Below are 26,732 nucleotides of genomic sequence, written 5' to 3'. Positions count from 1 at the left end.
GTCTGTGTGTGTGTGTTTGTGCACAGCAGGAGTAAAAGAGTGAGACAAAGAGGAGAAGGAAAGACAATGATAAACAGAGGACATTTTCGTAACTTCTGCTCCACAATGTTGAATTTTAATCTTAAAAGAGAAGCAATGAATGAACAAACAGCCCGAAAGAATAAACAGAATCCATGTAAAGTGTTCTGTTAGTCATGTTAAACTATGCAACAAGGCTGTTATTTTCTCCTCCAGCCCGCCTGACTGTACTGGACTGGAAAATAATAAGTGATGGCTGTCTTAATCAGTAACAAAAACCTCACTGAGCCCTGACGCTGTCAGAGAGCCGTAACATCATATTCTCGGAGAAGGTCTGGGGACTTTTAGGTTCAGTTAGCCAACCTTCCTGCTTTAATGATAACCATCTCCAGTCCCACTTTTTTTTTTTTCTACCTGCCTCTGTATGATGCTCCTTCCACACGAGGGATTACTCGGAAACTTCTAATGCAGGGGGATGATACTAATGGCTACCACAGCACATTTGAATCCTTGAGACAAAGAATCACGAAGTCGTTTGAAGATTTCAGACGAGTGATGTTTTCAGATCTCATTAACTGAAGGCTGTTTGAGTGTTGTGTGGATAATTAGAGATGGCGGTGGCTGTGTGTATTCAAGTTGTATAACAACGTTCCCATTAACACCTGACATAGAAGAAATCCCCAAGCAGCCGGAAGATGCGTCTGGATTTTGTCTTGGTTGGAGGGCCTCAGATGCTTAAGCACAGGTGTTAATCCACGCACGTGCAGTTGGAAGCTGATTCGTACAATAGTTTGTTTGATTCTGGAGGGTTTGTGGTTTTGCTCAACAAGTCAAAGCTTGTCTCAAAAGCTAACACCTGATATTAAAATCAGAATGCAGCTCAAAGATAAAAATAGAGGCACATTAAAGCACCTGAATGATTTGACCCACACCCAAGAAAGATTAAAAAGAAAAAAAAAACAGGGGGAAATAAATAGCTCATACATTCCTGAATCAGTTTGTTGGTGTCTATCTCTTCATATCTTGATGCATCCTCAATCTGCATTTAATGGCAGGTGTAAATTGGATCATTCATGCTCCAAGGAGCAGGGATTAACTATCAAACAATATAAATTCCCCAAACTGGGGCTAATCCACACTCCTCTGGATTCAAACCCATGCTGTTACGAGCATGTGGTCTGCACAACAGCAGACTGAGGCACCAGGAAACCACAAATCCCATCCAATTTAGCCCCTTTATCCAAACATCTCTGTGGCGTATTGGATTGATGACCCATGTAGTTGGTCACCATCGGAGTTCTGCAAAACAGCTAATTTACATAATCGCATCATAAACACCGAGAATTCATTTAATCATCTTCTCTGTTCTGATGCTCAGGGCTAAAGAGTGTTGATATGATAAGACAGCGAGTTATTAAGGAAGGAGAGAGAGGGGGAGAGAGAGAGAGAGGGAGGCAGAGAGAAGGAGAGAGAGAGCAAAGGGATCAGTGAGTGAGTGAGTGAGCTTGTCCTGATTTAAGCTGCCGCTTGGGGCCAAATGAAAATTAATTAATTTCTGTGAAGAATCAATTTCTCAGAATGACAGTGTCAGATTCAATGTGTGCATGTGTGTGTGTCAGAGAGACAGAGAGAGACTCTGTGCATGTGTGTGTGTGTGTGTGCATGTCAGAGAGCCAGAGATCACAGCCTATGATAACATGACAAACTTTTGAGAATGTTTTTTTTTATTTTTTATTAGGATTACTAAAATTCATTATCGTCAACACCATCATCATCATCATCTTCACAGTGTTCATCATCCGTTAAAATGGTAATTAGTAACAGGCCTAGCAGCAGTTATGTGGCAAACCAAAAGTGGTTAACTGGACCTCCAGTCAGTCATCATCAAATGGTTCACAACCTTAAAAAAACTGATATTTTCAGAAAAAATCTAAATAAAATCCTTTATGATTATCCCTGTTTCGTGTTTTACATGTGGCTTCTTTTACTCTGTCTCTCATGCAGAGTAAAGCTACAGCCAAGTCCTGAAATATCGCACAGATTTTATGTATTAATAGTATTATATACATAAAACATAACACCAAACTGGGACTTGACCTGCAGACTGATATCACATAAAGTACAAAGTGTGTGTGACTAGAAATCCTAAAATCCTTTATATTCACTGACTTGAGCTCTGAGTCCCATAAACCTGCTTTATAACCACACCTGCTGCACCAGCTGCACCCCCCACCACCACCACCACCACCACCCTCAACCATAAGATGGGTAACCATAAGTCAACCGCATCACGACCAGGTCACACCGTCACCCCCCCCCCCCCCCCCCCCCCCCCCCCCCGACTCACCTTGCGTTGGTACAGTCGTTGTAGAGCGTCTCGAAGTCCTGCCTGGAGATGAGTTTGCACCGGTTCACCCCGGGCTGGATGGCCCCTAGCCCCCGCAGCACCCGGACCTGCTCCACGTTGCACACCACCGGGGTAATGTCCAGCCTTTTCAGCTTGGTGTAGACGGTGTGGAGCCCCCCGACCAGGTGCTTGAGGAACACGTCGAAAGCCTGGGGCAGGCAGATGAGCTCCGTGTCTTTCACCGTGAAGGAGGCCAGCTTGGCACCTTTCACCTCCACCAGTTTGCACTCGTTGTTCTGCGGCGTGCTCTCCACGGGCGACGGGGTGGCGTACACGGGCTTAGCGCTGCTGGACACGGGAGCGCCACCGGTCTTTATCGGGGTCCCGTTCGGTAGTAAGAGGTCCGGTCTGAACTGGTGAAGCAACGCCGGGTGAGCCACCGGAGGAGCCGGGGAAGAAGCGGCGGAGGTGGCCGCAGGTGGCGGAGAGTTGGTGGCCGGAGAGACGGAACTCGGCGCCGGGTGGTGCCCGAGTGGAGCCGCGGGGAGCAGAGCCGGAGCAGCCGGAGTTGCCATGGTGGTCATGTCCGATAATTATTGTTTCAAAAAAAAAAAAAAAAAAAAAAGTAAACTTCAAAGTCAACTATTTAAGAAAAGTAACTTCGCCGCTTAGAGAAGGGAACTGCGCATTGAGTGTGCCGAGGAGGAGAGGGGGACCACAGAAGAAGAGAGGAGTGGAGACAGGGTCCGTGCGTGGAAAAACAGATCACATAGTTGAATCAGAATGAGAGGAGGCTTGTCTCCGAGCTGGAGATGCTACTGTCACATTATCATAAAGAGGAGGAGCCTGGGCATATTCTTAGAGAGTGAGAGACGCATTCACAGAGAGGGAGAGAGAGGAGAGGGCGAGAGCAAAGATTAGCCTACATAAACTTTGGATAAGCCTGTTTGTGAACGCCTAACGAAATGACACTTTAATTCTTCTGATGGGACTTAGTGCATCTGTGGCACTTAATCAGTCTTCTTTATAGCATTAAAAAAAACAAACCTTCATGGTATAACTGTAATCTCTCCTTAACATCGTTTGGGAGTAATAGTTGTATAAATGTATATAATCTGATTACTGCAGGTATTTTTCTTGAGAGCAAATATTCATTATGTTTATATGGATATGAGACTTTGTTAGGTCTGATGATAACCAACAGGATGCTTTAGAATAAAATACAAAAAAAGAGACTTTTGAGATGTTTGTTCATCATAGGAAAACCTTGTGTATGATGAACATTTAAATGTTTTTTTCTGGCTCCCAAATATCAATTAAGGTCAGTTTGTAATGAAGTGGCACATCAAACTCCAAGGTATATCTTTATGTGAAAGTGGGTATGTAAACGGCAACCAATATTTTTTTCATTTGTAGGTAAGAACACAGGCATAATGAAATATAGGGAAAGTGCCTGGCAAATGAGTACATTTATGTTTAATTTCATTTTGTCGCTACAGCTGGGTAAACCAAAAATAACTTGTAAATCAGGTGCCGTCTTGGAGGATGTTATACCTTTGTTCAAGTAAATTACGTTGCACGTCATTCCTGCTTGGTGCCATTGTTTTGTCATTAATGTAATGTTGTTTGCACGCTTCACATTCATGGTCTTGAATCAGCAGAAATCTGAATGTGATTCTGACGGAAAGACTGAAACCTGTGCAAAGGCTCATAACAGGGGGCAATAACCTTGGTTTGACAAATTGACCCCTTTACCTGTTCCCTGTACCACTTACTCATCCAGTCCGCACACACACACATGCGCGTGCACACACTCAGACACACACTCCCATCATTTACATATGGTGCTCGCAGTCCTTTCAAAGTGGCTTTCACGGAACATTGTGCTGATAATGATCTTAGTCGTGAGGGAGAGAGAGAGACACAGATCTCCAGAGACCATCTCACCATAAGACAAGGGGGAAGAGGATAAAACTCCGACTGTACTCCAACTCAAAGGACTTTAACACTCTTTTCCTCCCAACCCCCCCTCTCTCCAATAAGCCCTCTTGTGTTTTTTAATTGGCAGAAATTAATCTTTAGGATGTAGATGGTAGATTTACATTCATTAAAAGTCAAGAGAGGAAGCCAGGCTTGATGCTAATCAAATCTGCTTAATTATGCTTAACATGAGTATCTCCAGGGGAAGAGAGAGAGAGAGGGAGAGAGAGAGAGAGAGAGATAGCTAACTCGAACTTTTTACTTTTTGCCTTTGATAACTCCTGCTGAGTATGGCCTTTTCCTTGCCAAAAAGAAATGTCACGACTCTCTTTCTCCATCTGTAGAAAATACACCAATAAAGCCATCAGTGTTAAGCAGAGCTGATTCATATTGTAAATTCCCACCTTAAACTGTTTAATAAGCAGTGAAATGTTGGGCTTTAACCTCCCAGGCCAGAGCTTTGCAACTTTTAAAGGTTGTGGCACCATCTGATAATAGGTTTGCTGATATAGCTACTATGAACTCTGAATATATGTAAACAAGGACCTGATGAGGAAAATGCCAAAGAAATGATTCCTGATTACAACGTTTTCATTTCATTTCATCCATCTGAGATGAAAGCAACCACAGTGTTAACCCAGTTACTCTAGGTTGCAGGATGCCCTGGTGGGAAGTGACTTTGTCTCACAACAGGAAGGTCATAGGTTTAATTCATACAGCAGCTATTGTGCTTGAAATCAGCTGAAATGAAACAATGACCTGATACTTAATGTAAAATCTCGCCAGTGACTTAAGTGTAAAAACACGTGATACAAAAAAGAAAGAAAAATTCCTACTTAAACTGTGTGACGTTGAAGAGAAACTCTGTAATGTCACTTCGGGTAGTGATGGCTGGGTCTGAAGACTAAAGGTGTGAAAATGAAAAAATCTGGGGGTTGTGGAGTGAGAAAGCTCATCGATTTTCAATTCCTATTTTCCTGCCAGTGTTATAGGAATCCAATGTTAAAACAGTGGAGTCTCTCTTTTATGTCCCCAGACTCTGCAAACCATCTTGACCACCTGGGAAGATTCTCCCTTCACTACATATTACTGGGCTAATTAATATTTTATAACATCTCTGATTCCTCTAATTGCCTCAGTACAGTGTGATTCTGTGTTAATCTCCAACGTTTGCCTCAAGTCATGTTATTGTATCATATAGTCTACGTTAATTTGTTGCTAGACCATTTTTGGAGGAAATATGTGACCTGTGTTTGTCCCTTTTTTTTAGGTAGACTTACTGAATAAAATAAAGATTCACTGGGAAACAACAGTCAAATCCCAAATGCCCCCCCCCCCCCGTCAGAGATTTGAATCTAGTTTCAGACACCTTTCTTTATCATTTTTACTGTCTGAGACAAATACACACAAAGAGATTAAATCTCATCTGCAGCTTTTCTGTTTTAACAGTTCATATTTATCTTGCCACGGTGCCATCTTGAGCCAAAGAAACAAAGATAATATTCATGTTGTGTTGCTGTTTGAAAGCCAAGCTCTGGTCCTTTCCACATGTCTGTTTTGGCCAGTGAGCAGCAGAAGCATGAGGGAAATGTGTAGGTGGTTAGATCAGCCGATGAAGTGTAAATACCACTCAATCTGTTCTCATTAGAGGAGTAAAAACATACGAATCACTTCGCCTCTATTAAAAATGCCCCAGGGTCCTGGTTAAGTGTGTGTGTGTGTGTGAGTGTGTTGCATGCATGAGGTCGTATATGTGGTTGTGTGACAGAGAAGGAGCGGGGGGGGGGGGGGCTCACAGAATGATGTTTTGGCATTTGTGTCTGCAGAGGGGATCTGAAATGCCACCACCATCAACGCTGCTTAATTCTCAGAAACACACTCTTAATCTGAACAGACAATCCGTTCCGACAGCCACTGTTATGATTCAAATCAACTTGGAGTGAAGGGTGTGTGTGTGTGCTCTTGTGAGTGAGAGAGTATGTCATTGTGTTTTGGTATGTGATTAGGTGTCTCTTTGTGTGTGCTCATCTCTGTATGGGTGTGTGCGTGTATGACCAAGATATCACACATCCATTCCACATTCCCCTATGATAATGTGGATTGATTATGGATATGATAATGAGAGGCCGGCGCGGCGTCGCGACCTTCACAAGGTCTAATTGAAACAAGCGTTGGTCCTCCGAAGCACTTATCAAGTCACACAGCACATCATTAATCATGGAGAATACAAGCTGTCACTGTAACACACATGCACATGCACAGACACACACACACACACACACACACTCATTTTTTCAGTTTTTCTAACATACACACACTCATGCTCTCTCTCCAGTCTCCTTTCTATCTCTCTTTCTCTCTCTCTTTCTCTCTCTCTCGCTCTTTCACACACACACACACACACACACACACACACACACGCACACACAATGCAAGCTGTCACTACAATATGCCTGGTATTGTCTTCTTTTAAGGAGAGTGGACAGCTAGTCCACCCTCCATCTCTATTTTCTACAAGAAAAGTTGAAGAACAAACAGGCTGTTGAAGTTAAACCTAAAAAAATAAATAAATAAATAAATAAAAGAAAAACAAAAAACAAGAGAGGGAACGTTAAAACAATTCAACAAATATGAACAGCTGTTCACTGCACCCAAACTCGCCTGAAATTGAATTAGCTCAAGTTGTTTTACTACCTGCTTTTATTAGAAGACAATTTAACAACCAAATGTGATTCCAATGTCTGATTAAGGCGGCATATGGTGCCTACCTGTTAAACACAACATGTTCAATACCAGCTTAACGCCTCAGTGAGCCACTCGAATAAACTAATAAGCCCAATATCATATTAGTCATTACATAGTCCAACACACAAAATTCCAATCTGATAAAAAGGTGGTTTCATTATCATCATAGGCAAAACACAAGGGAGTTTGCACACACTGTGTCGATGCCATCACCAACTTGTTAATTGTTATTCAATTAACTGCTTTTGTTAATGAAACCAATTAATGCCTTAAAACAAGCAGGGAAATATATGATTATTATGCATCTATGCAGAAGACAGCTAATTACAACTGTAAATCAATCAATTCTGTATTAATCTGCTTGGAAAATGTCCAAAAACAACAAAGTCACCAAAAGACTTTGGAAGTTTTTTTTTTTTTTTTAACATATTTTGATTGCCATGCCATTATCCTGTCTAATGATTGTTAACGATCCTGTAAAGAGTTTATGATCCAATTTCCTTGCTATGAATTTAATTGGGACCTAAATAGTATAATCTTACAGTGTAAAAGTGTGGCCTGTATTTAATCAAGGATGGTGTATTGGAGTAAGCTCCAACAAGGTCACAGAACTCCTCTTAGGGCAAATACAGTCAGTGAAGCTTCACATTACTGAAGGATGAGGCCAGACAGGCTCAATCAGTTACAGAAATATTAGTAAATCTGTCACTGCAGTGCCTTATCTATAAGTATGATCTCTTCGCTATAAACACGGCTATATGGTGTCAATAAATGAGTTTCAGGGTGTTAAGAATATGCCGCTGTCTACTTAGTTAGGTATAGTAGTTAGTTATGTCATTTCAATCAGGGGTAGAAGTATTCAGATTTTTTTCCTTAAATAAAAGTAGAAATACCACAGTGTGAGAATAGCCCATTACAGGCAAAAGTTCTGTCACCCAAAAAAAAAAAAAAAAGACACAATCTTCCCTTTACAAATTAAATTGAAGCTAGTTTCAGGGTTTTGCTGCTATAGTCTTCACTGCTGTGACAGCTAATGTTAGCAGACTTGAGGAAGACACTGGTATTATCAAGTCAGTGGCTTGTGCCATGTAACAGATAACCATTTTAAAACAAGAATAAAACAGACTGTTTCATAAACAGGAGACTTTTTTTGCTTCCTGCTCATGGTCCCTGTTCCACCTGCTCTCAGTCAGGTCATCTGATGATGATGTCTTTAATGCAACTGTCTCAAGAGAAAATTTCCAAGTGCCATTATCCTGTACCTGACACCACAACAGCCACTGTTCACAAAAAGTTACAAAGTCTTGCTTTAAGTTAATGTATTACCAGCAAAACGTCCTTAAAATATAAAAGTAAAAGTACTCATTATACACACTAAAGAGCTTCTGACATGGTTAAATCATTCATTATTATACTATTGGAGTATTATTATTATTGTTATTGTTATTATTATTATTATTGATGCATTATAATTTGTAAGCAGCATTTATTGTTGTAACTATAGCTGTCAGATAAATGTAGCAAATAGTGCAATATTTCCCTGTGAACCACAGTAGAGTAGAATTATGATACAACTAAAATACTAAAGTAAAGTGCAAATACCTTTGAACTGTACTTGGCACCTGAGTAAATACTCTACTTTCCATTCAGTTACTTTCCATCCACACTGTGTCCAGTGTCCATGCAGCCCACATGGACGCACAGGAAGACGCCAAAAATACTGTTGCAGTGGTGAAAACTTTTATCACACAAGAACATAACTTCTTAAAACTAATTATTTACACACAAAGAACTTTGGCTCCTGTTCCAAGCTCTATAAATAAAATCTGCCATGAAGTTCCCTCCATAAAACACAACTGAATAATTATCCAACCAGAATAACTGAAATAATCATGTAAGCAGCAATAAAACATAAAATGGACATAACAAACAAACAAAGCCTCGTCTCTGTGGAGAGACCATTAAACCTATGTGTTGGCTAATGGTAATTTGTGATCTGAACATAACTGCACATACAGATCTTTGACTTTTGGTTAAAATTGGCTTCATATAAGGCTCGGGTTGTTTTCAGGAGACAATATATGTGTAATTTATGTTTGTACAACATCAACAGACCATCCTTCTTTTTACATAAGGAACTTCTAATCAGTCCAGTCTAATTATTTTTATAATATCCACTGCACACAACTGAACCATAATTGCAACACATAGATCTTTCACTTTTAAATGAGACTGCCCTCATTTATCAGAAAAATAATCCTCGGCCTGGATAATTATCAGACATACAAACATAAACACCTTCAGAAGTTCTGATGTGAAGACCTGCTTGCCTCTTAAGTTTATACAGTCATGTGACCTGACCAGTGCCCTAGTTGAACACCTCTTAGATGTTTATGCATATATGGACGCTAATCTCTCAGTCAGGACTATGGGATTTGGGAATATTTTGTTTTACAGAGATCAAAGTAGCCGGTTTGGATCGGGAGAAACCTTTCTAACACATCAAACAGAGAGCAATGCATCCTGAATCTCACGCCCACAGTAGCCAATCAAGCCATGCATCACTCTTTTCCTTTGTAAAAGAAAAAGATTCTCAATGTGGGTCTCCCCCATCTACATCTCATGCAGCTCACCCCCCACAGAGGCCAGAGGTTGTTTAGGCTTATGGGCTATCAAGGAGAGCCACTGCACCGTATCTGTATGCCTCTCATACTTGCTAACACGATGCTGGTATTGAGGAACAGAGAGACACTGTGTTAAGAGATCAAAGCAGCAGTACAGAGATTTAGACTCACAGCCTGTCAGTCAAGATGGCGAGACAAAGCAGAAGAAGACAGAAGTGCTTACGCACACACACTCTCCTGCTCACTCGCTGGCTTTCTCTGTGGTGTGCCTGTGAGGGGTGAAGCGTTACTGTCAGATGGCTTAGGGGCTACTCATTTGTAGACATCTACTGCGCTGCATGAACACCTGAACTTACACACATAGAGGGACACGCACACACTCACACAGACACACATAATAGAAGCCTGTGTGGATGAGAGGTCGCTTCTAGCCTTTATATTGGCCTGTGGAGGAATGTTCTGTGCTCTCAGCATTTTCCCTCGTCTAGAAGATGAATAGAGCTATTTTACAGACAGTGGAGAAACAAAACAATGCTCTCTGTGGTTAGATACATGATGTAGGGCCTTAATTTCTGGTTGTTCAAGACATGTTTTTTTTGTCAAGTTTGCAATAAATAAATATATATAGATATATATATCTATATATATCTATATATATATAGATATATATAGCAAATACTTTTTTGTGGATAGAGTTCAGTCATATGAGGGCCAAGATTTCAGGACATCCTGCTGTAATGAATAACCCTTGTTCATCACTCCTGCAGGGTCAGTTTCATATTGTATTGTGCAGTGTTCTACCAATATATTTGCCCCTTGCACCTAGTGTGACAGGAAGGAACATTTCCTTTGTAAAATGCTTCAGAAAGTTCAGCTTCTAATAACAAGGGGCCTGTAAGAATATCAGTGAGAAAAAAATGCTTTGCTGCACTCTAAAATGGGATCAAGACAAGACAAACAGGACAAATGAATAAGGAAAATGTGACTATAAAAATATCAGATTAAAGTATGTAAATAGTATCAGGTAAACTCATGAGATAGGTAACTTGCAAATTTACAATACCCCAGATTGGAACAAGGATGACACAACACCACCTGGTGGCCACTGACTGCAACACTTTAATTTAGACTTAATTCCATTGTTGATGATTATGTGGGCAACAGAAATGGCAAGAGGATTAAGTTGGAAAATGCTTGATGCTTACAAAAAAATACAGTAAAACAAATGTAACAATATATTTAACAAATTACATTTTTAAAAATATTAAGGCAGGATGACAACCACTCTGAACTCAGACTTTACAAATGGTGGTAGGAGAAACTTGGAGCAAACCTAAATTTGAGGCAGAAAGGCTGAGCGTGCCCTCAGTCAGGAGAAGACTTGTGTTTAGGAAGAGGACTGAGGCCGATACCTCCACACAAACACTCAGACACAAGTCAAAGCACAGAATAGGAGCATGTTAGTCACTGAGGAAGTGCAGAGGACTGCCAACACCCAACACAAATCTGATTGGCTGGAGAGCCCACACCAAGTACAGATCCAGGAACATGGCATGATCCCATTAAAAGTCCCAAACTGAGGTGATCAGTCTTCATGTTCAGTTTGCACAGTTTTCAGAAGCCTGAAAGAGAAAATATAGTGGTATACTGTGGTGACGTAGCATCATGATTCATTATTAGGTAATTTTAGTGTATTTTTTTCCTTCTTATCAAATCACACCTGCTTTATAGGTGGGCTAGAGGACAAAACAAAATTCTGAAATACTAACAAATTAATTTGTAAATTGAGGTAACACAAGTGAGAAGGAAAAGACACCTGGGAGTTTGATAAGTTTGAAAAACACAAAAGCTACACAAAAACAAGGCTTTCTGTGATGACAACCTTATGATGACAACAAGATACTCCCTTACTAGCAATGTCTCTAAATAGTGATTGAAATGTTCCCCTCATGATTCAGTCCCTGAGAAGATTTAAGCCCCATGTCACAAATAGCTTGTCCTTTTGTTAAGCAAAAAAACCAAATATATTGGTTCCAGAGTACATATGCTCTTACATATACTTTCTTCCTTATCTGTAATAGCAAATTGAGGATTCTATGCTATGGAGTGTTGCTTAGACAAAAAAGACAATTTAAGACATCATTGTCAGGTCTGGTAATTGGCATGGGCAGCTGACATTTTTCTCAGCAGCTCTCATCTGAATGGTGGACAATAGGACTAGGACTTCACCCAGGTGTTAAAATGACTTCAGTGCCCACCTCCAAAATCATTCTCTCTAATAATATTAAATATGTGGGAGCCTGTTTCTGTACCTTGAGGGACTCTGAAGCTTTACGCAGTTCCTTGATGACAGCAGACAGGGCTTCTGGATTGATGCCCTGCTCACACAGTCTCACACATATGGATAGAGACTCCATATCCAAACCAGTATTCAGCAACCTGGAAATTTCTAGCAGCACTGTTGAAGGAAAAAGGGGACAAGTTGAACATATTGAGAATTTCACAACCTGACTGCTGCACACCCAAAACAGTTAACAAAACGATAAGTTATGGGTTAGTAAGAAAAGAAATATTATTTGCAACACAATTCCAAGTTATTTTAGAAATATATAAAACAAAAATATATATTTACCGTCCATTGTTTCGCGGACTGCGTTTAGGTTTGCATTTGCTGCACTTGCCATGGTGTTGAACAAATATTGTTAGCCAATGCTTGCTAGCAGGTAGCTAACGAATACGACTTCAAGAGGTCTCTGGCTCGATACAAGACTAGTAAATTATTGCAAAGGGTTCAGACAGACTTTAAACGTTCCGTATTCATTTTAGATAATATCTTCAAATGTCAGAAATCATTCAGGGACAACATTAGCAGCTAGTTAGCTACCTAGCCGGTTTACCTTACTAGCGAAAATGTCAGAGGAAGTGACGACACGGATTTCTGTTGATTGGTTCCCCAGAACTTCCTGCGGCATTTCTATTGGCTAGCGGGTCCTGTGGGCGAAATTGAAATAAACGTTTGAACCTTTCTATCGCAGCTGGTTGTTTGATGACTACTCTATGAGAGTTGTTTTTAACTCTGTGTCCACAGTTCTGGATCATTAACAGTCGTAAGTACCAACGGTGAGACATATGTAATTAATACTGAAATGCGCCTTTCATTTTTAGGTAAAGTAGTGTGTAACGTTGCGCTGTTACCACCTTGCTTCTACAATGGTTAGAAAGGTCGTTAACGCTATAGAAACAGGGGAAGTAATGTAGCTAATATGCTAAACTAACAAAATACAGACTGCCGTTTCAGTTAAGTTATTATGTCTTTGCAATTGTTTTCCTGAAATGTCCTCTTCCTTGTTGCCAGCGAAGATGGGGGACTATGTTGAGCTACAGATCACCCCAGAGACTCCAGGTAGGCCTTCCATAAGGAACCCCTTTGAAAGTCCTAATGACTACCACCACCTCCGTGAACCCCTGGTGCCAAGCCCATCTGTCTTCAAGTCCAAGTCTTGTAAAGCTGTAAGTCTGAACACACCACTCGCACACATCACCTCAAATCTTTTAGACCTACTGCTGTGTGACACACACACACAGACACACACCTGTTTCTACAAATATCTAAACATTGTTTTATGTCCACACGTTTTGTTCTGCTGAAGGGTATATGTGATCTTTTATTCACTTCCTCATCTGTCCCCAGACTCCACCCAAGTTTAACTGGTCTATTGATGAAATGGCCAGTCTTCTTCCAGTGCACATAGACCCAGAGGAAATCCAGCGTCAGTCTTTTTACCTCAGCCAGACAAGGTATGTACTCAAACACAAAAGTAATGGTAGATACAGTTGTATGTGGACACGCTTGGCAAATTATATATTTTGTTGATTGTTGAAGAGAAAGTCAAGTTAAGACAAGTCAATTTGTATTTATATAGCCCAATATCACAAATAATTATATAATCTGTACAGCATACAACACCCTCTGTTCTTAGACTCTCAAATCGGAGAGACATTTTGAATTTTCTGCAGGGCTTGTAGTACCTCTTTTCAATTCAAAACATCAACAAAATATGCAATATGCATTCAATTGTCTTTAGGTAATAAGCAGATTCTTTGAGGAGGGTAAAAGCAAAGTAATAGTGTTGGTTAACTTAACCAAGTCCATCCTGATGTGTTAACTCTGGAGAGCAAATTAAAGATGAGAGAATATTTAATTGACCAAACCTTTTTTTTTCTTTGAAACATCTAGGACAGATTCTGACATTGAGGAAAAGCGTCAGAATGCTATTGAGCAGGTACTGTATTCTAATTAAAGCTAATTATATTGTGCAATGATACCAAAGTTAATTTTGTTAATAATTCATTGACTCATTTTGTAATTGTGACATTTATGTGTCTCCCAATAAAGTTTTTCACCAAAGGAGCCATCGTGCCGTCCCCCTGGGCAGCACCAAATACTCGTAAAGCCCCTCAGAGCTGTAAGAAAAGTAACTATCTTATTGTTTATATTCATTTTTAACCCCTGAAAGTCTTTTAGAATCACATTTTCCTCCTGGTATTTCCCTTTTAATTAAGTTTCATGTTGTGTTCTTGCTTTGTACATATTTACAATTTGCATGTTTGCACTTTGTAGGTTCTATGTCTGCAATGATTGCTGAAGAGCCAGAAAAAATCTCAGGTTGGTGTGTTCTTTGATTGGGTTCCACATGACTTTGTGCAAACAGTGCCCCAACTCTTCTTCTCTCTCCACAATTTTCTAACTTGTTTTTAATCTCTTTTCATTATGTTTGTTGTGCAGTTGCTTGTCAGACAACTCTTTCGTTGCCTTTGGCTTTTGATTTGGAGAAAGTACTAGGTAAGCCATTAATAAACGGCAGCACAATCGAATCAGAGTATGACGGAGAATTGGTCATCAGATCATGATGTTTGTCTGTCTGTTTCTTCCCTCTCCTCAGGCGAATATTACCGCTACGAGGAAACGTGTGATGCTATGCAGGAGAGTCTCAGTTCCTCCTCCTTAAGACGAAAACTCTTCCTCGATGGCCAGGGCAGTTACAGTGGCTCTGACAGCTCCAGCCCACCAAGCCCGGAGAGAAGCCATGTAAGGCAGGAGAGGCCCTCTCTAACCCGAGGAGAGGGAGCTGAAGGAGTGGTTGAAGGTTCTGAGGGAGAAGCTATATCGTCCATCTTTTCCTCCCCTTTATCCTGTGGTGTGTTAGTGCCAACTCCTTCCACGGTGAGTGGACAAATGAAGGGATTCAAATGATTATTTTATCATACTCTTGGTATGTCAGTTTTAAAGCACAATATCTGTGTGGCTATACAGTGGCGTCCAAAAGTCTGAGACCACTTTTTTTGGAATCCACTGTATCTTTAATCTTAATATAGTGGAATCTCTTTCTCTTTACTGTCACATAACGCATCTTTCTTAAATTGGCAATAGATTAAGTGTTTTTATTACTATAAGATAAGTTGGTCCTGTTATATAAACACTATATTTTTTCATGGAGCCATTGCATAAAATATCAATGGCAAATGTCCATCACAAAGCTGAAAATGTCTTATTTAGGCCATCAGCCAATAGATCTCATTTATAATCTTGACAGTGAAAAAGCAAGCAGCAACTTTACTTAACAAGTAACATTTTAGCTTAAAGTGATTTCAGCATGTATTTGCATTGTCTTTACTACAGGGTCAGTTCTCATCCAGCCCCATTCAGCATGGCCGCTTCCGGGACTGCAGCCTTGGCAGCATCACCAGCCCTCTGTTCCCTGATAGGTCGTCTCCCGCAGGCATGACCTCCCCCACAATTTCTCCTATCGTTGCACATACAGCACGCACACCCATTGGCTCAGGTCGGTTATCCGTTTCATAACTCATGCCATAATTTGTAATATCCAAAATGAAGCAGACTTTATATAAGACAGTGAGGGGATGTTAACTAATTTCCTCTTCAAACTGAATCTGTGTTGTTTCTTCAGCTGAGAGGAAGCAGCTGAGCAATTTGACTCCTCGTGGTGGTCCCCTGGACAAAGATGCCACTTCCTGCAATGAGAGTCCATTTGTCGAGGGTTGCTCTCCAATTCGTAGCTGCTCCCCACACCAGCTCCGTTGCCACAATGAGCCTCAGCACAATCCCAGACCCAAGCCCAGGCCCAGAGTCCGCTACTGGGCCTCCCCTCCGCTCATCTCCCCCATCCTCAACCCTAAGCTCCAAGACCATCAGGACGCTGAGGACCCACTCCCCTCCTCCTCCTCTTCTCTCCCCTCCATGGAGCTGGATCCATCGTCACCCCTGGCTCAGGACACTCACCCCACTAGCACTGAGATAGTTAGCCTTGATCCTATGGAACCTGTGAAAATGGAGGAGGGCAAGGATACCGGGATAGAAGGGAGGCTGGAGGATGAGGAGGAGGAAGCTGGGGGGCTTTCAGGACAGCTGACCAGCTCTCGTATGGGCAATGTGTCAGCAACAGAAAGCTCTCAGATGTTTGTGTCGATTCTGGCAGAGGGAAGCAGCATACGCTACGATTCCAGCATGCAGGTCCGTGTGAGCAGTGTCACACTCTGTATATTTAACTCCTTCTTATATAAATGAATCCTAGTTGGTCTTATTGTTCATTTCACATTGTCTAATTGAAAATTTCTAATGGACTGCTTTCTGGGTTTGTTCAGGTGGACAGCGGGTACAACACTACCTCAGCAGGCACCGCCAGTCTTATTGATGGCCTCAGCTCAGATTGTTACAGCAAAGAGTCCTTCAGTTCACACCTGACAGAGGAAGCCTTCCATCCCACAAGACACACTAAAATAAAGGTACTGTTAACCCTTGACACGCATACACAGGGTTGTGCTTATGTGAGTTTGCATCTCATACAATATCAGCACTTGCAGACAGTCGACAAATAAAAGGAAAAACCTGAATAAATGAGTGGAGACACATAACGAATGCAAATGCTTCCACACACAACTCTTCCTCAGGTGACTGAGAATGACAATGCAAGATGTTATCAGACTGTGTCACCAAGAACTGACTGTCAATTACACAGAGAGGGATGTTATAGTAGCGTTGCAGTGCATTAACCCCTCATTACAAAGACGAATGCACATTTGAGAGTTCAGTGGTGCAAAAAACCAGAGGCACTGGTCTACAGGGAAGTGGAAAAAAATGATATGGTCAGATGAGTCATCTGACAAGTGGGCGAGTGTGTGTGTGGCGTACACCAAGAGAACGGTGAGTGACATGAGTGAGGGAATATGTTTTGGAAGAATGGTGTTCATCCCTCCAGTAGAGTTCTAGTGATTTGTAGAATCAATGCTAAAGTTCACTGAAGCTGTTCTGGCAACATCACCGAAGGCATTTTATGTTGGTTTTTCCTTTTAATTTGTAACCTGTCTGTGTTTAAAACACTGAACCATCTTCAACTGTTATGCATGCTGAAAAACTTTATTAATTTCAAAGTCTTTTTTTTCATCTGACTAAAACTAAGTTTCTGATTTTTTTTTTTTTTTCAGGTGTTTTATCCTCACCACTGAGCCGCCTGGTTGATGTATTTAAAGGGACGCCTCTTCCAGTGGAAGCTTAAAATCATTTTGCAATCAAATACAACAAAGTTTACACTATGTTTTGAAGCCTTTTAATTAATTAAATTAATTCAACATTAATCAGTTTGGTTAGGGTGAATTGGGTCAACTGTTAAATGAACTATGAACAGAAGTGAAGTGGTTATTAGTTCTGTTAAGGTTCAAGTTGCCTGACTGAAGGCAAATGGTTTCCCACAGTATGTTTTATCACAGGTTAGAGGGGAGAAGACTAACCCGTAGCACGTCCTATTGTAACACATTTAAAATCTGTAATTCCAAACAGAACCCAGTGTACTGGTGTGGTAAGGGGGAAGGGAAAAATGTCATTTCTGTATTGAACTTGCACAACAGTAACCTCCTTGAATGCTGTATTGATGCTGATGCTATCATTTCAATTTTACTTGGTGCTGACAGAACCGACCTGATAGATCCTGACTTTCAGATGACGTCTGATTTGTACTGTATGTTTTTATAAAACTGTTTATCATGATTTTTTTATATGACCAGAGCTTTTTTTTTTTCTTTTATTGAATAAGAATGATTAAAATTCAGGTTATTTGTGGATCTTACTTGGATTGTAAGAATATTTATTCCAAAGTAAGACACACTGAATAATACCACTTGTGAATTCAAAGCTGATTGAGCCATTTTTCTACACTTTAAGCATGGGCTGAATGGTTATCACATTAAATTAACTTGAATTCTTCATGTGACTTGAGAACACAGTTTTATTTATGAGCTGGGTGTTTCTACAATGTTTATTTTCAGGTTAAAGTATTTTGACTTAATGGTTTGGTCCAGAAATAAGACATAATACTCAGGTGCAAGCTCCCAATAAAAACTCAGTGACAGTTATTGTCACTCCGTGTAACTGCATTGTGATTCGCTATTCTGTTCAAATTACATTTCACCAAAATGTCAGGGAGATTTTAAAAAGTAGAGAATACAGTTTTTCAAAATTACAAGATTTTTATTTAGTTGGACTTAATCATTTCAGTGGAGGTGATGAACCTGAGTTTCACTTCTTAACTTAGGATTTTGAAAAGTGAAACCTTTGTATTGATATATTCATTCTGTGCATAATTCTTGACCCAAGGTAGCAAACAAGGCTATGGACAATAATGACTCAGTTCTTATGAAACATTTTCATAACAAGTTTTACATCAAGATTGATCCTGAGCTGACAAAACACACACAATCATATGTTAAAAAACACTTTAATGATGAAGTTGCCAGCTTCACTGCTCTTGGACACATACTTCATTTCTGACTTGCACCTCTGTTTGTCTATGTATCAGCACGTGTATTAAATCATATAAAACAACAGGTATAAGAGCAGAGTGGTTTCACTGTGGTAGATGTATTAAAATGCTCTAAGTATAACAATAAATCATGTCCATTCATCAGAGTCCAAACTGGCTCTTTTATAGACATGATTTCTTCATCTGGAAGATCAGCTGATGGTTTGGGTGAATTACTGCGTCACTGGTCCAGTTTTGGTTTCTTGGCCTGTGGTTGAACATCTGGGGCTGGGACACTCACACCAGGGATCTAAAAAGACAATTAACAAAATGCTGAAGCAGACGTATGCAATGTTATGTTTAGAAATCTGGATTAATTTTCTTATTAGGACTAACTGCATGTTAACCTTCCCTCTAGAACAGTTTGAAATAATACAACTGATCTGCTGAAGCACAAAACAGGAGCAGAGAAATCTCTTAGGCTAAAATGAAAGATATAAAAGGCAGCCCTAATAGTGCCAGAGGTAAAGGAAGGGTTAAAGTAGTAAAACCCATGTGCACTTCAGTCAGTCCTTACCACAGGGTCAATCAGAGCCATGCGGATCTTCTGGTGCTGAATATTGGAGTCATCCAGGCTGATTGTGACCTTCACCTTGTCAAATATGTGGAAGGTGTGCTGCTCTACAGTCAGAGTGGGACCCTAAACACACACACACAAGAGAGATTTTAAACACTGTTCTCCTGTTCTCTGTAACACGAAATGAATTCAGTGCAGTGTGTATACCTCTTCATCAAAAACAAGCTTTGGGGCGGTTTTGTCTTTGGAGTCAAAGAAGACTGTTCCTTCCAGGCCAAACTTTGGGATGAGGACGATGATGGCGTTCTTCCTCACAAACAGAATGAATCCCTCTTCGTTGAGAATACCTCGGCTCTTGAAGAACAACTGCAAAACAGATGATTTGTGTTAACAGCGTGAATTTGCAGTGAATTGTGTAGCACTGTGTTGGGTGTGTGTATTCACACAAACCAGAGTGGACAGTCTTAGTAGAGGTCAGTCTGAATGATATCACTGTGAGAGCTGTAAATCAAACGTACCTGTGTGTGGAAGGCCACAGAGGCCCTCTGTGCATACTGAGCCATTTTATGTCTGTAGTTGAGGTTGTTGCAGAGCGCTGACTGCTTATGTTTGTCCATCAGATCTGGGTAGGTGCTGTCCGCTGCTATGGCCACGGCCAGCAGGCGGTGCACTATAATATCTGCGTACCTGTGTAGGAGAGCAGACGAACATGGTTAAAAGAGAGGGAGGCAGGATGGGTGGGGGGAGAGGTTCAGACAAGAAGAAAAAGATAAGAATATGTACGACTTAAGCAGGTTAAACAGACCTGTGGTTTGTTTTGGGAAAAGTAAACATTTGTTTGTCATAAAGGCACGACCCAACATATTTAGTCAAGATTTGTTGAATGTCTTGCTTTCATACCTCCTGATAGGTGACGTGAAGTGTGTATAAATGGGTGAGGCAAGGCCGTAGTGGTGGAAATCACTGTCCATGCCAGAACAAAAATAGACAGCCTGCATCATGCAGCGCGTGGCCAAGATGCGCAGCAGCGTGTTAAAATACGGGAAACCATCCACTTTGGCCCCGTCGAGAGAGTCAGCCAGTGCCTTGGCTGAATCCGTGTGGATCTCCACATCCTGAGAGACGTGGAAACAAAAGTTTTCATACCTTGAAACATACTTAGACTGGAAACAAGATCATTGTTATTATTATATAACTATATTGAGGGATTATACTTATATTTGTGTATAAATAAATATATAGAGAGAGATCTATTATGCTGGACTGTTTATCAGTCTGTTGCAGTGGTTCTCAACCTGTTTGTCTAGTGCCCCCTTAAAACTAATTGATGTCTACTTGCTTTAGAGGCCTCAAGAGGAAAAAGCTTGAATTAGATCACATAAACACAAGTTATACACATAGTTTCTATATCTTTAATCACATTGTGACCACTCACTAATGTCTTAAAACTTCCTTGAGGGCCCCGACCCCCAGGTCAGGAACCACTGATTTACTGGCTTGTTTGCTTTTGTGTCTGTAAATTGTTTCAGCTGTGGAGCATCTTGTCTCTGTGCAACAGTTCTGAGCACTAAAACTATAAAATAAAAGTATATGCCATTTTAAATGCTTATTCAGCTACAATTTTGTGTGTTGGAAGTTACTGTCAATTAATGGACAACATCCTCTTTTCAAAACAGGGCAAATGAATTAAATAACAAACAAGCACATCCCCTAAAAGAACAAAGCAGTTTTTCTGCAGGCCCATCTGTCTTCACTCACCTTGGACTTTGCGGCCTTGAGCAGGATGTCGTAGTTAGATGGAGGCGGTGCTGGATGTTTCCTCAGCAGAGCACACTCTGAAAATTCATCATAAATCTTCTGGGCAACTGAAATATTAGCCAGCAACATGAACTCCTCTACCATGGAGTTCGTCTCCCTAATAACCAAGAGATTAATTTATTTAGATATAACAACAAAGAAAATGACTTCAACAAGGATTCTGCAGATCGCTCCTTTCTGAAGTTACCTACATGAGTTCTTTGGTCTGGAGGTCAATGGGGTCGTGGGTTTCACTGTCCATGTGGAAACGGACCTCCAAGGATGACAATGTCAATGCCCTGAAGGACATTGAATGCAACACAGAATGCAAATCATGTTAAATACAGACAGTTCAAATATCTAGCGGTTACAGTAGTTTTGCATTTGAAGTTGTCAGTGAATGCATGTTTCTTGATTTTGAGAGTCACTGAGCCATGTAGCCAATAGCTATTTGTGCCCAAAGCCTTGGAATGTACCATCGACTACTCCTAACTCCCCGTCCCTACCCTTTCTCTATCCTCTGCCTCTTGAGGATTTTGGCTAGTTTGTTGAGACCCCGCAGGCTCTTGGTGATGTCATCATTCTTGGCGGTGTCATCGATTCTCATCTGGGCCTCAGCATAGGTCAGAGACGCCTGGACCAGGTCGCACGTTGCAGTGGAAAATAAAGAGGAAATAAAGATGACATAACAATATTACCTGGACAGCAAGTCGTGCGTGAAACCAGTCTGATATTAATGTACTGTCTGTGGTTGTGTGTCTGCTTGTTGGGACTGTACCTTGGAGTTAATGACACTTTTTGTGAACCGTGTCTTCAGGATTTCAGCTTTGTGGTTCATCTCCCAGATACATGAGAAAGCCAGCCTTGTGACAGAATCAAACAAACCTCTTAACAACATTCAGAATTAAAAAAACAGCAGTTTGACAATAGAACTACAAATGTTTTATGATAATGTTTATACATGATCATTAAAGTATAACTAAAGCAGACTGAACAAGAACATTTTGGCATCTCTCCTTTTTTTCTGTTTGTATTTTGTGAGTTAATAAAAGGTAATTAAAAAAAACATTTTGGGAAGAACTGGACCACTGATGACACTGATTATTGTGTAAGTCTGTATGTGTGTGTGTGGGCGTGTGTGTGTGTGTAGTTCAGTCCTCACCTCTCCACGTTGGAGCGTAGAGAACAAAGATTGGAGCTGAGCAGCTCGGGAACCATGTCTATCCTCTGTTGGACACAATGTCAAACACATGGAATTCGCTTTATTTAAGCTTTTTAAGAGTTGATCAAATTCTGAAATCAACTATCAAGGCAAATATATTAGTTATCACAATATCCCAAATTTCAATTCAACCCAAACAAAATCTTCTTTCCAAAACTCATTCAGGTGCAGTCTGGCTCATGATGACAGAATGTGTCAAAAAGCAAACTAAATGTAAATGTATAGCACTTATCAAAATCACAGATTACAAAGTGCTTCACAAGGATAAAAAGGATAAATGACAAAACAAGCAACTAACACATCTCCCACACTTTAGTTTGTTTTTGCTGCTCTGCTCTGCTCTGCGGTCACACAGTCCAACAGTGAATCTAATCCTAGTCGTGAAGTGAAAATTCTGACGCTGTGATAACATTAGGATTCAGCTGGGTGTGTGTGTGTGTGTCTCCTCACCTTGCCACACAAGTAGACAGTGGTTCCGCGGTTGGCAGCCTCTTTGTCCAGAGCGTTGCCAGGTCTGATGAAGTGACTGACGTCGGCGATGTGGACCCCCACCTACAGCAAACAAACAAAAAAACACACACACACACACACACACACACACACACACACACACACACACACACACACACACACACACACACACACACACACACACAGAAACTCACATAAAATATAGACACTGACAACTCACTATTGTTACTTAATGGTGTTTGTGTAGAATATGTGTACCTCAAGGTTTCCATTTTCCAGCTCTCTGCAGTGCAGAGCGTCATCTATGTCAGTACATCCTGGAGGATCCACACTGCACACGCTCAGTTGCCTCAGGTCCTCTCTCTTCACCATGTCCTGCACCACACACCTAGATTAATACACTCTACACACTGACCTATACATACACTGTGGGCTTTCAAATTATAGACTGATCACAGTCTCACTGATTACCTCTGGTGTGATGGCCCAAGGCATCTTGGGAAGGAAACTGAGCACAGCCTGAGAGAAGGCCTGGTGGGGGACGTCATGCTCCAGTAGCAGCACCTCCTCCTCTGTGTCCTTCTCTCCCGCGCCGCCCAGACTGCGCACAAAGTGACCCTAACAAAAAAATTACATGTCACGCTAGAGAAATGTGGCTTCATGTAAATATGGAGAACATGGGCAATTCAATTTCCTCTCAAGCTTTGGCAAGTGGATATGCAGCCACTCGCAGGAGGATATCTAAGTTCTGAAAGTCTGAAGATGTTCCAACTCACATTTGGATATCTGGAGTCTTTGGGCCAGCCATCGATGGCCACCATGATCCTTTGGCCCACCAGAGTGGACGCCTGGCGTGTTTCAATGCGAATGCGCGGGATGCGCCGGTCTGCTGGGGTGAAGAGGTGGCGGGTTGACTGAACGAAAAAGGAAAAAGGAAAAAAAAAAGGATGATCAGTACTGAGAGTAATAGACAAGGAAGTGCTGGAGTGTTTGTACACTGTATGGTGTACAGAGATTTATATATAGAGAGTCTTTACAGTGCCAGAGGGAGATTTGTTGCACAGAAACATACAGATATAGACACGACATGAAATATACACTGGGTCAGATCTACAGATACACATTCATGCCCTGGCCTGTGTCCCAGCTCACACTTGCACATATGCACTAGCACAGATATGTTCATATCTTTCTAACAGTGTAAGCAGGGCAGTTTATTATGGGCTGCTGGGGCATGGGATTACAGAGTTTTCTCGACTCACCTCTTTAATCTGGGAGACATTGAGCATGCCACAGAAAGGCCTCCAGTTCCTTTTGATGATTCCCACGACTTTGCCTGTGGGTTTCCTGGCCGCTTCAGCTGCCGATACCTTCAACTGCTCAAACACACAGGAACACGAAGGACAATAAGAGAGCTACAAAGTGTTCATCAGGGTTTCACAAAATAAAAATAAAAAATACATACTCCCTTTTTTATGTAGCACAACACATACTGTTTATCTCCAGCATATATATCTTTCATCAAACACAAACTCACCACTTTCTCCTCCTCCTCTTCTTCAGCATTATCGTCCTTTGCTATGCCTTCATCCTGCAGAACAACTGAGGAGGGCGCCACCCACTGATTCCGCGGCAGTAGCTGCACAGCAACTACATCCTGGTGCACTGCTCTGTTGAGGTTCTGAAGACCCTGAAGGAGAACCTGGCAGCAAGCAGAGGGGACAGTACACTGCTTTTCTTTTCTATGTTTGCACTTTACTATCTTTGAATGTCAATTAGCTTTTGGTGAATCCTCTTAAATGAACCCTACATCTTAACACAACATGACAAATTCTCACCCAAACCAATATGAGGCCTTTGTTCCAGTTTTCGGAACTTACGACATTGTATTTACAGATAAAATCATTAAACGAACACACACACAAACACACACCTCTGTGCTGTCTTCCCCCTCTCCCTGGACAAAGACCGTGGCTTCCAGATAGTTGTCCCTGCTGGCTCTAAAGGTGCCCTGGAGGAAGGAGCCACTTTTAATTCCTGCTTGGATCCTGGACAGAGGGAGGTGCTCTGGGAATAACACCTTACTGCTCGTGATCTCATTCTGCGTGAGGAAGGAAAAAGAAATCAGTGGGAGTGAGGAAAGAGAGAGAATGATGTCCTAGATGCCCTAGAGTTTAAGCACACAGAAAAGGCAAGGGTGGAAAAAGTAGATACAGATACAAATTCTACAGTCACACTTTACCTAAGTCCAGAGACAGCTTTTATCTCTATATTCTAATATCTTAAACATGTGTGTGTGTGTTTACCTTGTCATCATTGGACAATGCCAGACGATCCACAAGCTCAGGGTTCGCAATCAGACTCTTGATGTACTCTTCACCTAGAGTGTAAGTGAATAAAGGTTGTGACAAAGTGGTAAATACAAGTGATGCTGTTTGAGAATGCTTGTATCCAACAGAGTGGGTAGTGGTTGACTCAGAGATTGAATGGTAACACTGCGTCTGCAAGTTGTGATACAATGTTGGTGTTTTTGGGAGGTGTATTCTTGATGCACAGCAGAGCTCTGAACTTTACATTTGTACGCCAGCAGTCCGTTCTCCTCTGCCTTCTGCTTGTTCCCTTGGTCATTAGTGAGGAGGACCACCTTGAGCCCATCTGTGTGGGACTCAAACGTCTTCAAGTGCTGGCTGTACCACTTGGCTGACACACGGATTGCACGGTCATTACGGTCATTGGCGCTCTCCCCCGGTTCACGTTCAATAAACGTCTCTCTGGAGGAACAGAAACATAAGGATAAATGTATAAGGGTAGCAAGCACAAGGCAAACGTACTTTAGAGGTGAATTCAAATAAGAAGATCTTTGTGTGATAGAGAAGTAGGAGTCGTATCTTCATGTGTAACTGGCCAATGTATTTCCCCACTGATTACTTTAATATGCTTTTACTTTTTACATATTACCATCATGCAGTTGAGTTGTTGTGATGCAGTAAAAAAAAGTCAGTGGTGTCTTTGTACCTGTGGTGTTCATTGGTAAAGGTGTAGAAGTGTTTCTCTTTCTCATGTATGATGTCCTTCAGGCGTTTATAGACCGGTGCACTGCGGTGGCGTACCTCCTGCAGCACAGTCTGAAGGATGATCACATTACGGATCACAGCATCCTCTAACACGTCAATCTGCAGGGCACAGAAAATGTAAAACATAAGGTGAAAGAGAATCATTTCTGTTCAGATGTAAAATAATAAATATTATTAATGGGATATTATAATTGCCCTAAATCAAAGACTCAAAAGACCATAGCCTACATTTATGTTAGACCTCCAGTGAAAATTGGTTAATATATTATAGTTACAAAAAGATGCACAATATTTAGCTGTGTGAGAATGAAAATATTAACATTATAATAACCAGAATAAGTTGCTATTCATTCATACACAAGTATCATGATGTCTAATAACCCCAATTTGTAGCTCTTCTGTATTATCATAGAACATGATGTGATCATGTTGTTTGATCAAAATACAGAAAAGGCACAAACTGGGCGTACAAGTCTGGAAGTTTGGAAAATTATATTCCAAGATGTTTAAATCGTCACATCAGACTGCCCCACTTGTTTGAGCACAAACAAGAGGGACAAATGTTTTTGGTTTTTTTTTTACCTGATGCAGCACCACGTTGGTGTCAGGGATCAGATAGTGAGGATAAGAGCAGAGGTTGCTCTCAACACACGCGTCTTTCTGCAGCACCGCGGACTCCTGTTTGCATTCAGTGCAAGCTTCGCTCCCGCACCAGATATCGTCTCTCAGATAATGCTCACGCACTATCTTCATCACCCCACCGGACCGAGTCTTCTTAACGAAGGTTTTAGACTTCAGCATGATGACGATAAAGGCCTCAAAAGGTTAAATTCCGATATTTTTCGCCCCAACATCTGATGTCAAGCAAACAGTTAGCTACCCATGTGTAAGGTGTAAACTAACTCAGTGGGCCGACAAAAACCTTCCCGGAGTTAGAGAAACTCCGTAAAGTATGATTTCAGGAGTTTTTTTTTTAAATAATTGTATATGCAAAGCTCTATTTTTAAACCACGTAAAACAGTAACAGAATAAGTTGTAATAATAATAATAAGTTGCACATAAAA

General features: G+C 41.1%; 4 protein-coding genes across 11 annotated transcripts in view; 1 reads left to right on the top strand and 3 right to left on the bottom strand.

The window, feature by feature from the left end:
- The window catches only part of dachc (dachshund c), a 24,120-nt gene extending 20,813 nt beyond the window's left edge, over positions 1 to 3,307 (bottom strand). For 2 of the 4 annotated variants that reach the window (XM_071480252.1, XM_071480253.1), the window contains exon 1: positions 2,366 to 3,307. In XM_071480252.1, coding sequence (XP_071336353.1) covers positions 2,366 to 2,949 — 584 coding nt within the window. In that variant the 5' untranslated portion in view covers positions 2,950 to 3,307. The remainder of the gene's footprint in view (positions 1 to 2,365) is intronic. The other 2 variants (XM_071480255.1, XM_071480254.1) reach the window with 2 other exon arrangements.
- Positions 3,308 to 10,813: 7,506 nt separating this feature from the next.
- Positions 10,814 to 12,649, bottom strand: mzt1 (mitotic spindle organizing protein 1). The gene is made up of 3 exons (XM_071480251.1): positions 12,347 to 12,649; positions 12,027 to 12,172; positions 10,814 to 11,336 (listed from the first exon to the last, which is right to left on the bottom strand). Exons 1-3 carry the CDS (start codon positions 12,396 to 12,398, stop codon positions 11,313 to 11,315), a joined length of 222 nt encoding a protein of 73 aa, XP_071336352.1. The 5' UTR covers positions 12,399 to 12,649; the 3' UTR covers positions 10,814 to 11,312.
- A 25-nt stretch (positions 12,650 to 12,674) lies between these two features.
- Positions 12,675 to 18,612, top strand: bora (bora aurora kinase A activator). 5 transcript variants are annotated; one of them, XM_071480246.1, is made up of 12 exons: positions 12,675 to 12,821; positions 13,075 to 13,224; positions 13,406 to 13,512; positions 13,952 to 13,997; positions 14,111 to 14,189; positions 14,336 to 14,380; positions 14,501 to 14,557; positions 14,658 to 14,938; positions 15,395 to 15,557; positions 15,684 to 16,246; positions 16,378 to 16,518; positions 17,218 to 18,612. In XM_071480246.1, exons 2-12 carry the CDS (start codon positions 13,075 to 13,077, stop codon positions 17,236 to 17,238), a joined length of 1,653 nt encoding a protein of 550 aa, XP_071336347.1. In that variant the 5' UTR covers positions 12,675 to 12,821; the 3' UTR covers positions 17,239 to 18,612. The 5 variants fall into 5 exon arrangements, with proteins under 5 accessions (XP_071336347.1, XP_071336350.1, XP_071336345.1 ...); XM_071480249.1 differs by having other exon boundaries at positions 13,070 to 13,224; positions 14,111 to 14,180; XM_071480244.1 differs by having other exon boundaries at positions 13,070 to 13,224.
- dis3 (DIS3 exosome endoribonuclease and 3'-5' exoribonuclease) lies at positions 18,488 to 26,680 on the bottom strand. Its single transcript, XM_071480241.1, has 21 exons — positions 26,251 to 26,680; positions 25,610 to 25,767; positions 25,169 to 25,365; positions 24,901 to 24,974; positions 24,528 to 24,695; positions 24,132 to 24,296; positions 23,857 to 23,970; positions 23,371 to 23,508; positions 23,066 to 23,212; positions 22,853 to 22,969; positions 22,574 to 22,675; positions 22,064 to 22,128; positions 21,680 to 21,764; positions 21,408 to 21,535; positions 21,114 to 21,200; positions 20,863 to 21,019; positions 20,005 to 20,219; positions 19,623 to 19,791; positions 19,312 to 19,470; positions 19,105 to 19,227; positions 18,488 to 18,837 (listed from the first exon to the last, which is right to left on the bottom strand). The coding sequence occupies exons 1-21, from the start codon at positions 26,467 to 26,469 to the stop codon at positions 18,769 to 18,771; spliced, it is 2,856 nt and encodes a 951-aa protein (XP_071336342.1). The 5' UTR covers positions 26,470 to 26,680; the 3' UTR covers positions 18,488 to 18,768.
- Between the last annotated feature and the right edge of the window lie 52 nt (positions 26,681 to 26,732).

The sequence above is a fragment of the Trachinotus anak genome, unplaced genomic scaffold (genome assembly GCF_046630095.1).
Source record: "Trachinotus anak isolate AG129_WGS33_773 ecotype Australia unplaced genomic scaffold, CSIRO_AGI_Tana_v1 ptg000007l, whole genome shotgun sequence".
NCBI classification, from domain to species: domain Eukaryota; kingdom Metazoa; phylum Chordata; class Actinopteri; order Carangiformes; family Carangidae; genus Trachinotus; species Trachinotus anak.
The sequence above is the reverse complement of the archived record's forward strand: the minus strand, read 5'-3'. Positions and strand labels throughout refer to the sequence as shown.